The 17,268-nt window shown below is 38.4% G+C and overlaps 1 protein-coding gene across 1 annotated transcript in view; it reads right to left on the bottom strand.

Moving 5' to 3' along the window:
- Positions 1-17,268, bottom strand: part of ITSN2 (intersectin 2) — a 120,940-nt gene that overhangs the window by 19,472 nt on the left and 84,200 nt on the right. The window contains 2 exon segments of the mRNA XM_074331759.1: positions 15,838-16,029; positions 16,473-16,569. Of these exon segments, the coding sequence (XP_074187860.1) occupies positions 15,838-16,029; positions 16,473-16,569 (289 nt within the window).

Raw genomic sequence — 17,268 nt, forward strand, 5'->3', positions numbered from 1 at the left:
TCCTTCAATCCTACTCCCCCCTCAAACATCCTCTGTCTGGTCTCATTGCCAAATGTCACCAGAGGGGTCTACACACATGGTCAACCCCCAGCTCTCCCTGTTACTTTATCAGTGTAGGGTGCTCTGGCTTCTGTCCCACTGCTCCACTGACACTGCGCTTGTTAAGGTAACGATGACACTGGCATTGCCAAAGCCAGCGACCCCTTTGGAGGGCATGTCCTCCTCCACCTGCCCATAGCACTGACTCCTCTGAGGGGTCTCTCCTCATCCAGTCTTTGTGACTCATTCTCCTGGTGTTTCCTTCTGTACCGGATCTCCCTCAGCTCCCTGCTCCCCCTAATCCAGCATATACTAAAATGTGTTCCTGGCATCCCTGACCTGTGAAGTCAAATAAACTTGGACAGCGCCGCAGACTGTGCATTTCTTTTGTAGGAGCACAATGCACATTAGGCTCTGAGACATTCTGCACTAAAGAAATATTTAGTTTGGTGAACCTAGAGCCACTAACACTTAATTGACCATGGAACCCACTTGCTGGAGGGGAGGGGAAGTGAATCTTATGAGAACTGAGGAATTAGGGTTTGTGGATAAAATATATCTGTTGCCATCCTTTATTCCTGCACATGTGACTATTGGTAGCAATAGCAACACATGACTGTAGACACCTGAACTGTGGCTGCTGTGAGGTGTAAAATACACACCAAGTGCAAAGACCGAGCACGAAAACCCCCAGAATGTAAAACAACGCTTCAATAATCCTTGTACTGATTATATATTGAAATGCTGATATTATGGAAACTACTGGGTTAAGTAAAATAATTATTAAAATTAATTTCATCTCTTTTTTTCATGTGGCTGCTGGAAAAATTTAAATTACATTTGGGCTGCATTTGTGACTTACACTGTATTCCTATTGAAGAGCTCAGCCAGCTGCTACAGTTCTTATTATTTTGTTATGTTCACAATTAACAGAATGCTCAATGGCTTCTGTTATTTGCAGGATGAAGTCTTTACTCAGCAGCACGAGGTACCAGAAGTCTCCATAATCTAGCTACTGCCTACCTTTGACCATGCAGCCCACCTTTTAGCCACCCTAGCCTGGGCTCAGTCCTCATGATGTACTTTACGCACTGTCCAAGGCCCTCTTCTCCGCACAGAGCCATTTTACTAACCCTTCAAGTGTGACTCACGCAATCCTACTTTGCAGAAACCTTTCCCATCCTCTGTCCCACTTGTCCCCAGACTGCCTCTCCTTTGTGTTTTGATGGTACTGGTCTGCGTCTGTATTTGAACACTTCACATACTATAACTTGTATTGTAGTTCATCTATATGAGGTCTGACAATTAAGTTTGTGAACTTGCTGCAACGATGCTGCTAACCTTTTCTGGTATCATCGGGTAATACGGGCTCTGACAATAAAGTTCGCGAACTCATCCTAGAAAAAGTGCTACATACCTCATTGCTGAATATCACTAAGGTCACCTTTGAAGTACTCCCCTTGGGAAGCTATGAACTGATACCAGCGCCTAGTCCATGCTTCAAAGCAATTTTGGACTCTTTTTTTCTAGAATGGCAATCAGAGCTGTCATATTACCCTTGATGTCCTGAATGTTATCAAAACGTCTTCCTTTCAATACTTCCTTTATCTTCGGGTAAAGAAAGAAGTCATGGGGGGCCAGATCAGGTGAGTAGGGAAGGTGTTCCAATGCAGTTATTTGTTTACTGGCTAAAAACTCCCTCACAGACAGTGCCATGTGAGCTGGTGCATTGTCGTGATGCAAGAGCCATGAATTGGTGGCGAAAAGTGCAGGTCATCTAACTTTTTCATGCAGCCTTTTCAGCACTTCCAAATCTGTGTTTTCCCGAAAATAAGACCTAACCGGAAAATAAACTCTAGCATGATTTTTCAGGATGACATCCCCTGAACATAAGCCCTAATGCGCCTTTTGGAGCAAAAATTAATATAAGACCCAGTCTTGTTTTCGGGGAAACACGGTAGTAAACTTGGTTAACTGTTTGTCCAGTTGGTACAAAATCATAGTGAATACTTCCTCTGATATAAAAAAAAGTTAGCAACGTCATTTTGACTTTTGATTTGGACTGATGGAAAATTTTTGTCATGAAGAACTGGCTGACTTCCATTGTGCACTTTGACGCTTTGCTTCAGGGTTGTATTAATACACCCATGTTTCGTCACTAGTGATAACACGGCCCAAAACATCGTCTTGCCTCTCCAGGAGGTCTTGGCGAACTTCAACTCTCCTTTGCTTTGGTTCATTGGTGAGCTCCTTCAGGACCATTTTTGCACACATTTTTCTCATGCCAATATTTTCAGTTAAGATTCTCCTGTTTCTCTATCTTTACTTGGTCTGCTATGCTTCTCACAGTCAGCCGACAATTTTGATGCACAATTCGACAAATTTTTGCAGTGTTTTTGTCAGTTCTGCTCATTACTGGCTGCCCTGACCTCTCTTCATCAGTGATGCATTCTCTCCCCAGAAAAAGTTTAATCCATTCGTACACAGCCATTTTCTTCATGGCATTATCCCCATAAACTTGGACTACCATATCCCTGATTTCACTTCTATTCTTGCCAAGTTTAACAAGAAATTTAATGTTCATCCGTTGCTCTAATTTAAGCTCAGACATTCTCTCAATGGCACACAAAAACATGCAACAACAATAAGGAACGCCACTCAGCAAGAACCGCCACACGTAGACACAAACACAGCTGTGAGACACCGATATACAAAGGTTATGAAACCTCACCGAGCTGATTGTACAGTGCTGCCAACGTAAGCGCGCGGAGGCAAGTTCACAATCGTAATTGCCAGACCTCATACATGTCATCTATGTACAGATAATACTCCCAAATATATACTCCAGCCTGAATATCTCCTTTGAACTCCACCATATGTTCTAAACACATTCTACTCAGTATCTCCACTTGGATATCTAAAAGGTGAGTGAGGGTAAAACATCCAAAACCAAAGTCCTAATTTTCATTCCCCATCCTGTTCCTCCTTCATTATGCTCTACCTCAGTTAATGGCAATTCCATTTCTCTGGTTGCTCAGGGCAAGATCTTTGGACACAACCTTGATACTTCTCTTTTTACACTCCACATTCGCTCCAACTGTTGGGTCTCTCTTCAGAATATGCCCATAGTCTGACCACTTCTCACCATGTCCACCACCATCACTGTGACCCAAGCTGCCACTATCCTTCATTACTGAACGAGCCTCCTAATGGGTCTCCTTGCTTCTGACCCTTCCCCACCCCCACACCTCATTTTAATCTTGTAGCCAGCCAGAGCTATCCTGTTAAAACATCAGATCATGTCACTCCTTTGATTAAAACTCTTCAGTGGGTTTTTCTCAGAGCAAAAGCCAAAGTTCTTCCAATCAGTCCACAAGAACCTACAAGGTCTCTCCCGTCTTCCTGGTTATGCTTCTGTCCTCACTTCCTCCTCCTCTTGTTCTCTCTCTTTTTTAGCCACACCGGCTTCCATGCTGTTCTCCAGCATTTCCGGCATGCTCCTGCTTGAGGCCCTTGCAGGTACTGGTCCCTCTGCCTAAAATGACCTTCCAGCAACCTTCCAGGTTTCCTCCTCATATACCTCACATCCTTCAAGTCTTTACTCACATGTCACCATTTCAGGGAGACTTTATCTGAGGAGCCTGTTTAAAACCAAAATCCCTCTGTATCCATCCCTCCCTCCCCAGCACTCCCTAACCTGCTTTATTTTTCTAAGATACTATATACTTATTCATTTTGTTTGTTTTCTGTCTTACTCTACTCAACTGTCAGAGCTAAGAGGGCAGGAAGTTTTGTTTCTTTTATATTCTGCTATATTCCAAGTGCTTGATACATAGTAGGTCTTCAGCAAGTGTTTATACGGTGCTTCCCCCAAAATAGGACCTTGCCGGACCATCAGCTCTACTGCGTCTTTTGGAGCAAAAATTAATATAAGACCCAGTTTTATTTTACTATAATATAAGACCCGGTCTTATCTAACATAATATAATATAAGACCGGGTCTTATATTAATTTTTTCTCCCACAGACGCGTTAGAGCTGATTGTCCGGCCGGTCTTATTTTCGGGGAAACACAGTAGAATGTGATTTGAAGATAAATTGTGAACTGTGGGAAATAATACATTGACATTAACTATAGGTGGTAAGTAAGAATGATGAAAACTTCCTGGTAAGTTCTTTCTGGTAGACAGGAAGAATGGGAAAGGAAAAAAAAAAAGAGAGAAAGAGATAGACCATGGTTATTATCAGGCCAAGTTCTAGAAATATAACTAGTGGTGGGCTGGGCCACAAGATCCCCACACCTGTGTTAGGATGTGGAGACTGAGAGACAAATTATGAATAATGGTTATGAAAACTTGTCCCACTACAGTTGGGAACAACTGTTGTAAGTTACAGTGCAAGCAAGAACAAGAAGTAAATGGCGTGCTTAAGAAAAAAGAGATTTGTGAAGATTCCAAAAGGCAAAGGACAAGACAGTTTGTGGTGACCAATACACAGGGCTTGTTCAGACTGTCATAAAGCCCCACCAAAGTCCCTGTCCCTTCTGAGGAGAGCAATGCCGCTGAACCAGCTCTTCCCTGGGTGCCCAAATTAAGCTGCCAGAGTATTGCATAATGGTTTTCAGTCTCACTGTGTTCAAGCTCAGTGAAAAGACAAGATTTTAACAGCAAATCCAGTGACTAAGCTGTGTGCATTTCCTGAAGACTGCCTTTAAAATTGAAGTTTTATCAGGGCACTAGAAAATTACTAGATAGCTTATTTTGTAAAAGAATAGCCTTTATCTGCGTGGCAAATATCTACTGAGTGGAAACTATATACCAGATATCATGCTACCACCATGAAACCTACATATTTGTGATTTTGTTTTTGGAAATTTAAATAAATCTTGAACAATTTTTTAAACTCTTGTGTCTTTTTTGATGCCTGTCAAGTTCACTACCATTAAGTGTTAGGTCACTCATTTGAGCATAAAAATGGAAGAAGTTTATGTTGTTTTCGAATGCTGCAACCACTGGAAAGCAAATTATTTGGCTTTCAGAAAATAGAAGTGTTCTAGAACTTTAAAAGCAACTCTACTGATAAATGCAAAGGATGTAGATGGATAAATGGATAAAGAAAAAAATTATTGGTTTTATTTTTGAGTCTATGATAAAATGTCATAAACCTAAAGGACAGCAAAGACCTCCTGATGCAGACAAAAGTGCTGACTTGATCTCAGAAAGCAGTTAGTTCAAGATGAAATCTGCATCCCCTTCTAGTCTGCCAGAGTTATATTACTGGTTCAACTGAGGAAATTAATATGCTCTTCAGAATGTAGAATATTATGAAGAGATGTCACAAAACAGTAGTTTATGTTCACCTGACACAGACCTTTCAATTCTAACAATAAACATAATTGTTACCAACATGTGTATGACAATTTATAACCTTTGATTAATCCTGTGAATAACTGATGCAACTTTGATCCTTATTGCATAAATATATGGAGAGTCTGAAAGTCTGGTGATTAAGTGACACTGGAGGATGTAGAGCTACTAAATCCTCACATCTAGGTCTCTTGATTCAAGCCTTAATCAAGACACGCCAGGCCATTTTAAATGGTGCTTACAGTGCAAACCTATTTAAGGCAAAACACTGCAACAGCATGTATACACTTGACCTGGTCTTATGCTTGCTGAACTGAATTCTAGAGGAAAAAAGGTTTAGTATAAATATTCTGAATGCCAAATCTAGCCCAGAGAACAGAAAAAGCCAACCGGGCCCTTCGTCTCCTTTAACTCTTTATTGTGTCGAAGGGACATAATTGGTTTCTTATATACCCCTCAGTCCCACATGCTATTAGTAGCTTGAATCTAATAGCCAATTTCAAGTCCACTGTTCCATATACTTCAGCACTTTGTATCGGTGCACCTATTACCACAGCTCTGTTCGGGGGCAACAGGGGTTTCACTTGCACGCATATATTTTTTTCTCAGTACTACACTGAACAGCCTGCTACATCCCTAATTTTCCCCAATGGTATGATCATACAGCCCATATTTTCAACTTGTTTCTGACTGCATAATTGGATACTTTGCTCCAAAATGTTGAGCTTAGGACACACTAATTCTATAGCACTGCCTGATTCGGATTTTATGGTGGCTGACATGACCACTGGGGACGCAGGGATTCCAGGAACAGGTCCTCCCAGTACCTTGAAATATAACTTGACCAGCCTGGATTCATTCAAAGCAGTTAATTCTCTTTACTCACCTCTATCTTGGAATTAACTGATGACTGTTCTGCTTTTGTGATGTGGAGCAACAGAAGCTCCTAGCTAGTGGAAAGCAGCATGGGGATGGCTAAGAGAACAAGCTTTGGAGTCAGCTCTGGACTTGAGTCCCAACTCCACCCATTACTAATCCAGAGACACACCCAAAGCGCTTAGTCTACCTCTCGGTGCATAGGAAATGCTTAGTAACTGTTAGCTGTTATTTCTAGTATCTGTGTATTAGACATTGAACTAGTGCTTCTAAAATCCCTTATGTCTCATCTGCAATGTATGAGTCACTAGCGTCATTACACAGATGAGGCTAAGGCTCAGAGGGGTGAGCTTGTAGAGACAGGATTCAAAGTAACCCTCCCACCACGCTCATTTTATCATTCTCATTAAGTGATTTTCCCTTTTGACAGCAGCATTCAGACAACTCTCTTAAGCACATCATTCAAAATTTGTTGCTCTTGTTTAAAACAAAGTTTAAAAGGTGATTATGAGGACAAACTACTCAAATTAAAAAATGGGGAAAGGCTCTGAATATGCATTTCTCCAAAGAGGACATATAAATGGCCCAAAAGCCCATGAGAAGATGGTCTGTATCATTAGTTACTGAAGCGACATAAATCAAAACCACAATGAGCTGTCACTTCACACCCAGAAGGATGGGTATAACAAAAAGTCAGCTAATAAGAAGTGGTGGCAAGGATGTGGAGAAATAGAAACCCTCGGACACTGCTGGTGGGAATACAAAATGGTGCAAAGATAGACTGGCAGTTCCTTGAAAAGTTAAACCCAGAATTACCATTTGACTCAGTAATTCCACACCTAGGTATGTACTCAAGACTAATAAAATATAGAATCACACAAAAACTTGTACACAAAAATGTTCATAGTAGCATTACTCTTAATAGTGAAAAAGTAGAAACAACCCAAATGTACATCAACTAATGAATGGAAAAACAAAATTTGGTATATTCATGTGAAAGAATATTATTTGACCGTAAAAAGGAATGAAATACTGATACGTGCTACAACATGGATGAACCTTGAAAAGATTATGCTACATTAAATAAGTCAAACAAAAAAGGCTCGCACATTTTACAATTCCATTTCATGATATGTCCAGAATAGGCAAACCTATGGTGACAGTGAGTAGGTTATTAGAGGTTGCTTAGGGCTGGAGGAGGGGTGCATAGGAAGATAGGAGAGTGGTAGCAAAGGGTACAGGGTTTCTTTTTGAGGTGATGAAAATGTTCTGTAATTGACTGTGGTAATGATTGCACAACTCTGTGAATACACAAAAACCACTGAATTATAGACTTGGGGGAATTGTATGGTATATAAATTATATCTCAGTAAGGCTGTTACTGAAAAAACCTGATTATGTTCAGCTTTCTCTTTCTGGATACTATTCTTACAAATTTTTGTCCTTGTTTATTATTTAATCCTTGCCTCCTGGTCTCTTCTCTGTGTGTACTTTTTACATAGAGAAAGCACTGTACAGCCTGATTTTTCCTTTTTTCATTGGTTCAAGTGGTGGTTGTACTGCAGGAACTTCATTATTATAAAAATGGCGGCAATATTAGCACACTCTACATTTGTATAGAGGTTAAGAGCATGGACTCTGGAGCCAGACCACTTGGGTTTGAACCCAGCTCACAACTTGTTAGCTATGTAACCTTAGTCAAGTTACTTAACCTCTTTGTGTTTTTGTTTTCCTGTTTGTGAAAAGAAAGTAATAATGAGGTAATACATTTGAGGACGTTAGAAAAGTACCTAGACTAATAGGTGATCAATAGAAAGCACTTTCCTTCTTTTTACTGGTATGAGCAATGGTTGTACAGCCAGACTTCATTATTTTATAAAAATGGTGGCAATATTAGGACAGCAATCTCTTCGTTCTCCTGGAACCTGTTTCCTGTCTCCATGGGTTCCTTTTGCTATCCAACCCTTAACGCTGATACCTTCAAAGGTCTGATTTTCTCCACAAGTAATCTCATTTACTTTTACTGGCTTGACAACTATCCATATTCATTCCACCAGCTGATATACATCAGATGCGGTATATCTTAATTATATCTGACTGCCTGTTGGACAATTCTATCTGAATGTCTCACAGATACTTTGTGGTCAAAACCAAACTCATCTTCTCCCCTGATCTGATTCTTTACTGCAGGTGGTGGCACCATTACTTCACCTTGTCACCAAGATATGGACTTTTCCGCTTGCACACATCCCACCAATCCCCAACTCCTGCCAATTTCTCCTCAGAAACAATTCTTAACTCTGTTTCATCACCTTTTCTCCACCTTGCTTCCTATCAGAATCATCTGGGGAGCTATAAAAAAATCCCCAAGCCCAGGGCACACTTGAGGCCATTTAAATCAGGACTCAGGCATCAGTGTCTTTTGAAAGCTTCCCAGGTGACCCCAATGAGCAGCCAAGCTAGAGAATCTGATTTAGCCCTTGGCGTCTCCCAGCCTCCACTCTCACCGTTCCAAGCTTTGCAGTCCCCTCTGACAAGAAGGAACTGCTTATCATCACACCTCTCCTCCTGCACCCATGCTGTTTCCTGTCTTTATCATACACTCCACCACCCCACCCTGCAATCTGGTTACTCCTACTTATCTTAGGATCTAGAGGTTACCTTCTCTAATCTTTTCTCTAATTCACCACTCTATGGTTGAATTACATATTCCTCCTCTGTACTCTTGGTGTCCAGGAAATACCTATCGTTGTGCTTAGCATGTTGTTTTATAATTATCCGCTTATGTGCCTGGTCCTCTCACAGAGCTAGGTACTCCCTGAGGCTAGGACCATATGACGCTCATTTTCATATTCTCAGCACTTAGTACACTGCTTGGCCTTATGCAAATACTCAATACACGTTAGTTGAATGACCTTCCAGAGACGAGGAAAGGTTTCTTTGGAAAGAGGTTATTTGTGCCAGACATTGAGGGATGGGTTGCATTTTGATTCATATTTTTTACACTCAAGGTAAAACCAACTTGATTACTTAAGTGTATGAGGTGTGATAAAAAATACTGTGAATGTTTAAGTAAAAAATTTATTACAGTAAAAGACACATTGCCATTAATCTCCCTCAAAATACTCCCCTTCGCTTCGAACACGCTTATCCCATCATCCTTGCCACTTTCTGAAGCAAGTCCTCTTTCGTGTCTTAATTGAACTGTCGTGGCCGCCTCAATGTCCTGAATCGTTTTGATTCTTTGGTGAAGAGCCAGAAGTCACATGGCGCCAGATCTGGTGAATAAGGTAGATGAGGACACACTGCAATGTTTTTGACAGAAATTGTCATACCAGAAGCCATGTGTGACATGGAGCATTGTCATGATGTAAGATGATTTACAGCACACTTTAAAACACACCTTCTCTCAACCGTAGCTCACACCTGACTGATTGCACTGAACAAGTTGAAACTTGTCACACACTGTTACTACGGTTCCATGCTTCCCGTATTGAAGATCCCTGCCTTTCGGTTGGATGGCACTTGGCAGCAGCATTCACCATATTTTGTAATCACAATGTAAAGGCTCCATGTCAAACATTGCTCCTGGTTTGGCAATTTCTGTGGAATAAAAATATTACAACGTGTCCTCATCCACCTTATTGACCAGATCTGGTACCATGTGACCTCTGGCTCTTCCCCAAAGTCAAAATGACTACAAAAGGTAAACATTTTGAATCGATTCAGGACATGAAGGCAGCCATAACGGCACATCTAAAGACACTCACGAAAGAGGACTTCCAGAACTGCTTCAGAAAGTGGCAGGAATGATGGGATAAGTGTGTTTGAAGTGAGGGGAGTATTTTGAGGGGGATTAATGGCAATGTGTCTTTTATTGTAATAAATTTTTTTATGCCTTTTACTTATGTCTTTTTTGTGTCTTTTACTGTAATATTTAAACATTCACCGTATTGTTTGACCACATCTCGAAATACTGTGTTTAACTCTAGTGCACCCAAGCATTCACTGCAGTTTCTTTTATATACTCTTATTTTGTACTAAAAATGTCTTAACTACATTTGCAATGAATGACTATTAACTTGTAAGTTCTTTCCAATCATTTTGGAAAAAAGCTGGAGTAGAAATTGTAGTAGTTTATTATTATCCTAGATCGTATTTTCTTTTACCTTCAAATCAAAATTTCTTTTGCTTTTGAGATACATATGATTGTCTCAGATAAAACTACTTCAACCTTGACCACTTACAAATTTATTTTGCCCCATGATATAAAACAATGAACTGACCTGTACACAGAGACTACATTAAGGACAGAGAGAAAATCCGAAGCAATTCAATCATGACTACACAGAAACAATTAAAAATAAGTTTTAAAGGATGCTTCCAAAGAAATACACAATACAAGTAATATAGTTTGTGTCCTTTTAATAAACACACTTGCATAGTTATATTACAATTTTGTAAAAATAAAAACAGATTACCTCATGCCGAGCGTGCCTAGCATTTGCACAATCTCAATACCCTTAACACTATAGTTTTCAAGACACACAAAATAAAAGTTTAAGGCAAAAAACAGCACTTTGCAACAATTTAATAATTTATTACATTACAGTAGCATCACAGCAGCATCCAACAATGCCACTTTAGATAAAAGTCTCTCAGTATTTCCATTATAGATTCTATTTACAAGGATTTGTAACTTGGTAAAATTCATTCTAAGAAAATTTGGCAAATAAAGCTTTTGGACACAGGTTGGCATTTCTTTCTCCACTTTTCCCACTTTCTTTATTTTAAACTATCAGTATTCACATTGTATTTTAAAACACTAAAATAGCAGTTACAGTGTTTTAATAGTTCTATTATTTTTACATAACTCTTTGAGATAAAGTTTTAGAGGAAACTCTACAATAGGTTGATTTAAACTTTCCTATTTTTCTAAAAAATCAGCTTTGGTTTTAGAACTGATTTTTTTAATTGCTGGAAAACCCATCAGATTTAATCGCATACTTTTAAAATGATTATCACATATTACAATTTTTAAATAAACTTTACCTCCTACAGAATTCAGATTTATTCCACTGTGTTCCCATTTTAAAATTCTGTGTCCCTGATAAACTCTTTCCTTCTAATGTTGCTTTCTAAGCAAAGTGAAAGCTGCCTCTTATACTGATGAGGAAGAGAGTAAATACATGGCTGAATACGAGGTATTGCATGCACTTTTAAGGACAGGTTATTATTATATGTCATACTTTACTTTTAGCTTTCTCTCAAATATACGACAAAATACCTACACAAAGAGAGGTATTTCAGTAAATACAGCAAGTATGTTTTCCAGACCAATATTCAGCATAACTATGCCATTATGTGATTCAGTCCATAGGTACCTGATGAATACGTTATTTTCAAATTGATTATAGATGCTAAGCTCTACCTGAATGACATTCTTAATAATCTATATTTGTCAGTGTAAAAGTGAAATGATTTGAGCTATAAAAATACCTTTGAAATAATTTATCAGTGTATAAGTCCAAACGCAAAATCATAAAGAGAAAATGTTATACCAGATCATGCAGCTTATTAGCAGTGGTCTGATTTCTAACCTCAGGGTTTAAAATGGACTTAAAGTAACTGTCCTTAATCTGCACCCAAAAAGGGTGCAAAAGCAGAAAGTTCAGAACATAAAAGGCAAGACCAAGTAATCTGTGCAGTTTGGAAGATCAGCTGAACTCACAAGGAGTCAATCTTTGTACTGTGTCCTTTAGCGACTGCAGACGAATCTGTTAGCCCACCTGTAAAGTGGTATTATTGCTTTCCTATAAAAGCATCACGATGATGCCAAATACTGAAAATTGAGGTGGTCTAATAACTACAAATACCTACCCCAGGGAGTACACATACCTATCACCACACATTCCAATAATGGGAAGTATTTTGAAACACAGACATTTGAACTTTGTGAAGTTTTAACTAAACTGTTGACTCTTTCTCAAGTGTTGTAAAAAGTTAAGATTTAGGTAATGTATGACTGAAATGATTTATTCATAATGTGTAGGCACATTAACATAAATATTGCACAAAATATGCCTCTAACTTAAACTCAGAGATATAAAACCGTATTTTACTCTTCTTAAAGAACTCTTGAGGAAATAGGACTCTGTGATTGTATGTACACTTTTCCTGATACTACTTTGACATTCATAAACAGTAGATTGCACTGCAGTTTGTAAACATTTTAAATTGCATAAACTTTTCATTGATTTTGAAATACAGTTTAATACTGTCCACTAAAACTCCTTTTTGTTTCAGCTAAGTACTCTCACATTTATCAGTTTATAATGTTTATTATCTTTAAAGTGTTTTCCATACAAGGAAAAGAAGTAAAATCCTATGCCAAAGTAGCCAATGCAGTTGAAGAATAGATAATAGCCAGAAAATTCTGGATAGTAAAGTCAGTCTCTGGCCTCAAAGCAGCTTCATGGACAGAGAGGAACACCAGCTCTCACACATCTCTCCTTCACTCAAATTCATTCTTGACTAGACAGAGTCTGCATGCCTGCTTCAGGGGCATTTAAACTCTTCAAGGACTCCTTATGATCTTTACTAAACACATTAAGAACGATGTGGACCAGTGTCTTTTTGTGACCTGGGACATGCAGTCACCTAATTAAAATAGGTAACACTGACTTTGAAATATATTATAGATATAAACGCTCTAAGCTAGGAAAGGTTGCATATTTCACCGTCAATGATGGGAGCCTTTCATTCCTCAAAAATAAAACATTTTTAGGTCATCAATGAAGAAGTAACAACTAATTGCTGCAGGATTAGCCCAGCACATACAAAGGTCCCCAGGGAACTACCCCAGTACAGGGCCATTCCTGGGCACCTCAAACAGAGGAAACACATCCCACTCTATACATACGGATGGGGCAGGTCACTTTCCTCTTATGAGATAAGAAAAGCGCCCCCAAAGCATTATGCTCCCACCCCAAAATACACAGAAAATAGGGAAAACATTATTTCCAGTTCTTGGCCTTTTGCAATCTTAAATACTGAATAGCGGCATATTAGAAAGTAATAAAGTAAACAGTGCATATTTGGGGACAAATCACATATTGAACCAATTAAGAGCTCACTGTGATTAGGATTAGATCAAACATAACAGCAAAACATAAGCAAATTTTATCTGATTTCTGTAATGAATATACATGTTGTAATAACGTTAAAAAAGCATGGCAACCCATTCCAAACCAGCAAGAATAGTTTGTGCAAATAGTGGGTCTTTGTGTGTTTGAATTCCCACCATGTAAGGGCAAACTCAATGTGCATGCTAATGACCTACAATTACCAAATTAAAAAAAAAATGTTAAAAGATGCCAGAGTGAACAGCAGGGAAAGCCACACAAAGACCCACTATCCTTTAATTTGTTACAAATAAATTTTAACTGTAAATTAGAAACACAAAGAAATAATTACAAGTGGCTCTAACATTCAAACGAAGTGAATGGATTGTGTAAGAGATATTTGATCAGGGCTGCCTGCCCTGCCTCCACGCTAGAGTCAAACTTGGATAGTGGGTCTCTGGGGTGCTTTCACACTGGAAGACAACATTGGGTCCTATAAAAAGAAAAATGAGGAATAAAATGAACATAAAGCAAATTAAGTGGGTGAGAAAAATCTGACTAATAACATGCAACATCAACTAAATAAATTTGAATTATTACTATTCTCAACCTTTAAACAATACAGTCACACACTGCTTAATGATTGGGATACGTTCTGAGAAATGTATCATTAGGTGATTTTGTTGTTGTGCGAACATCACAGGGTGCACTTCCACAAACCTAAATGGCATAGTCTGCTGTACACCTTAGCTATATGGTATACCACCATCACATATGCAATCTGTCGTTGACCAAAATGTCATTATGTAGAACATGACTGTATCCTAACTGCATAATAGAATGAAAATAAGACTTCTAAGGGCCCAAGAAACACAAATGATAACCTAAAATCTAACTGGTTTTTACTGACTCATACATGCCTGGCTGTTTTTCCTTTAGAACAGCTTTTATTTGTTCTTTATATCCTGTTATAGAAGACTTAATTGGAAAAAAGACTTAATTGGGACAGCTTTTATTTGTTCTTTATATTCCCTACTATACAAGACTTAATTGGAAAAAAGTGTTCCATCACTGGAAAACAAGATAAACAACAATAACAACAACAAAACACATTTGGAAAACCATCAATTGACATCAGAGACACTATAGAGGCCAAATGTACTGACACTGGAATGCTTCCAAGAATCACTAGCCAAAGCCAAAGATCTTCCAGACCCAGTAGGTCTGAAAAGTATCTTCCTCTTTCAGGCACCTCAGGTATTTCTACCTAATAAGATAAACTGGTAAGCACTAAAAACTGTCAAGCCATCAGCAGAGCTTAAAATGGTCATTCATTTAGGTAACCCAAGTTGTTGTAATTTTCTTTACTACTTCTCCTGAAACCCTGAGAAATTTTCGAGACTGTTCAAACCATAAAAAACTGGACTCCTCTCACCTCCAAATTGGGAAATTTAGTTGCTTTATCTAAAGGACAGTCTTCTCCCAGGATGAAGCTCCGAAGTGAAAATAATGCACAAATACTTCAAAATTATAGTATAAAGTAAATTCATAATACTTGCACTGAATCATATCTCAGCTTTGGCTGGGTTACCAATGATATGTTCTCAGAAATTAAACTAAAATGAAAGGCTAAATATTTTAGATAATTTCACAAGAATGATGTATTTTTTTAAACAAAAAGAAATCAAAAGGATGGGGAAAAGTGGAATCCATTTTATAAAGGTGAAAACTATTTTAAAGTACTATTTATTCTTTAATTTATTATTAATGTATGTCTACTGTCAAATATAACAACGGCTGGGTAATTGCCAGGAGGTAATTTTATGTAACACCAGATACCACACTTTTGAGATCTCTGGATCCTTGTTCCAAAAATAGTGAAACAGATATTGATTTATATATCTCTTATGGATGAGGTATCTTCTAAAAAAATCACCTAATGACAGTTTTGAAAACAATTTGAACAGGTTTTAAATTTTCTTCTAACCTGGATAATGTGTAAATATGTGAGAAATAAATGGGAAGATGGCAAAATTAATAGCACCTGTACACTAATAGGGTAATTTTTAATAGTAAATAAGGAAATTACTCGCTACTCTTTATTAAGCTGGAAAAGATCATTGGATGCTGAAAAAGCATGGTGGTAAAGGGAAATTGCAGTATAGACTGCTTTCATACCAAAGAACCCACAGAAGAATCATACAATTTTCAGATACAGTGTAATAGTAAGGCCTGAAGCTAAGAAAAAAGGTATTTAAAATAAAGCAGCATAACTTTTGATCTGAAAAGTTTCCTTTTGCATTTTCTTACTTTAAACATTAATGTATCATTTGCTAACTGAGTTTAATATCTGATGAAGAACAATAATAAATGCAGTGCTGCATATTAAAGCTTTTGCACTAGTTGAGAGGTAAAAAGTTTGCTATTACTCACACTGTTGACTTGGATCTGAGTCTGTCGTCATCTTAACATAGTTTGAAGGGAAGAGACCAGTCACCCCACTGATTTCGCCTTGCCACCAGTCAGGATCATCTTTGTTCAAAACATTGATAAGTTGTCCCTTGGAGAAATTTAGCTCGTCCTCATTATTCGCTACATAGTCATACATAGCAATCACCTGACACACTACAGAAAAAGAACAACAAATTTAACAAACTAATTATTCCCACAAGGATTACAAGTCAAAATTCCGCTAGGATTTAAATTACTCTAATACTAAGTGTTAAAAGTAGCCTAAATTTCCCTTGGGCGGCTCTCTCCCACCCTTCCTTCCCCAATCCCTGTTTTACAAAAACAAGAATCTCCAAACTACAGTTAAAAATCCAAATGAACTGCTTCACTTTGAATATGATAGTACAGTAATTCCACTTTGAAAATTGTACGGAGTGAAATGGTTCAAGTATCACTGAACAGCTGGCTGTTTCTATGCAGAATTTTTTAGAAAAGAAGTTCTCATTGTAACATACTTTTAGGCAGAGGTCATATTTTTCAGAGTTAGCTAATCTAAGAAGTTGGTGAGTTTTAACAAAACTTCTCTCACATTGAATGCAAGTTAACCCATTCCATACCAGGATGAAAGGCAGGTGTAGTTCTTTCACTACTTGGACCCAAAAGTTTAACATGGCTGGCAGGAAACCATCCTTTTTGTCGCTTTTTTCCTCTGGCCTATAAAATTAGCAAAAGGAATATAAAAGATGAAATTAAAACCAATTATTGAGACAGAAACTAACAGTGAGAAAAACCCTATCTATGTAGTAAAGAAGTTAACCTTGACCAAAGAAAGGTCTGGCCTTTGCCTTTGGCTCCTAGGAGGTAATCCCTACACCTCTGGAATGTCCTGACTCATGAGTGTCTTAGGGGAGCCTTGACCATGCCAAAGAGTCCAACAATATGATCATGGTGGGTGCTCTGGGTCATGTAGTATGAACCCAACTTCTGGAGAGGCTGGAGACTGACTTCAGCCATATACCTGTAGGCAGCCAACCATGTCTATGTGACAGAGCCCAGTGAAAAACTCTGGACACCAAGGCTCAAGTGAGCTTCTCTGCTTGGCGATACTCCGTGGGTATTGTTGCCAGGAGAGGTTAACACTATCCATGACTCTGCTGGGAGAGGACAATTGGAAGCTCTGTATTTGGAACCCTCCTGATTCTGTCCCATACATCTCTTCCATTGGCTAATTTTAACCTAAATCCTTTTGCTGCAATAAAATGTCACAATGAGTATACAATAGCTCCCCCTTAAACCACGGTTTTGCTTTCCACAGTTTCAGTTAGCCACAGTCAACTGCAGTTCGAAAATATTAAATAAAAAATCCCAGAAATAAATAATTCGCAAGTTTTGAGTTGCACGCTGTTTTGAGCA

This window comes from Rhinolophus sinicus, linkage group LG05, assembly GCF_036562045.2.
Source record: "Rhinolophus sinicus isolate RSC01 linkage group LG05, ASM3656204v1, whole genome shotgun sequence".
Classification (NCBI taxonomy): Eukaryota; Metazoa; Chordata; class Mammalia; order Chiroptera; family Rhinolophidae; genus Rhinolophus; species Rhinolophus sinicus.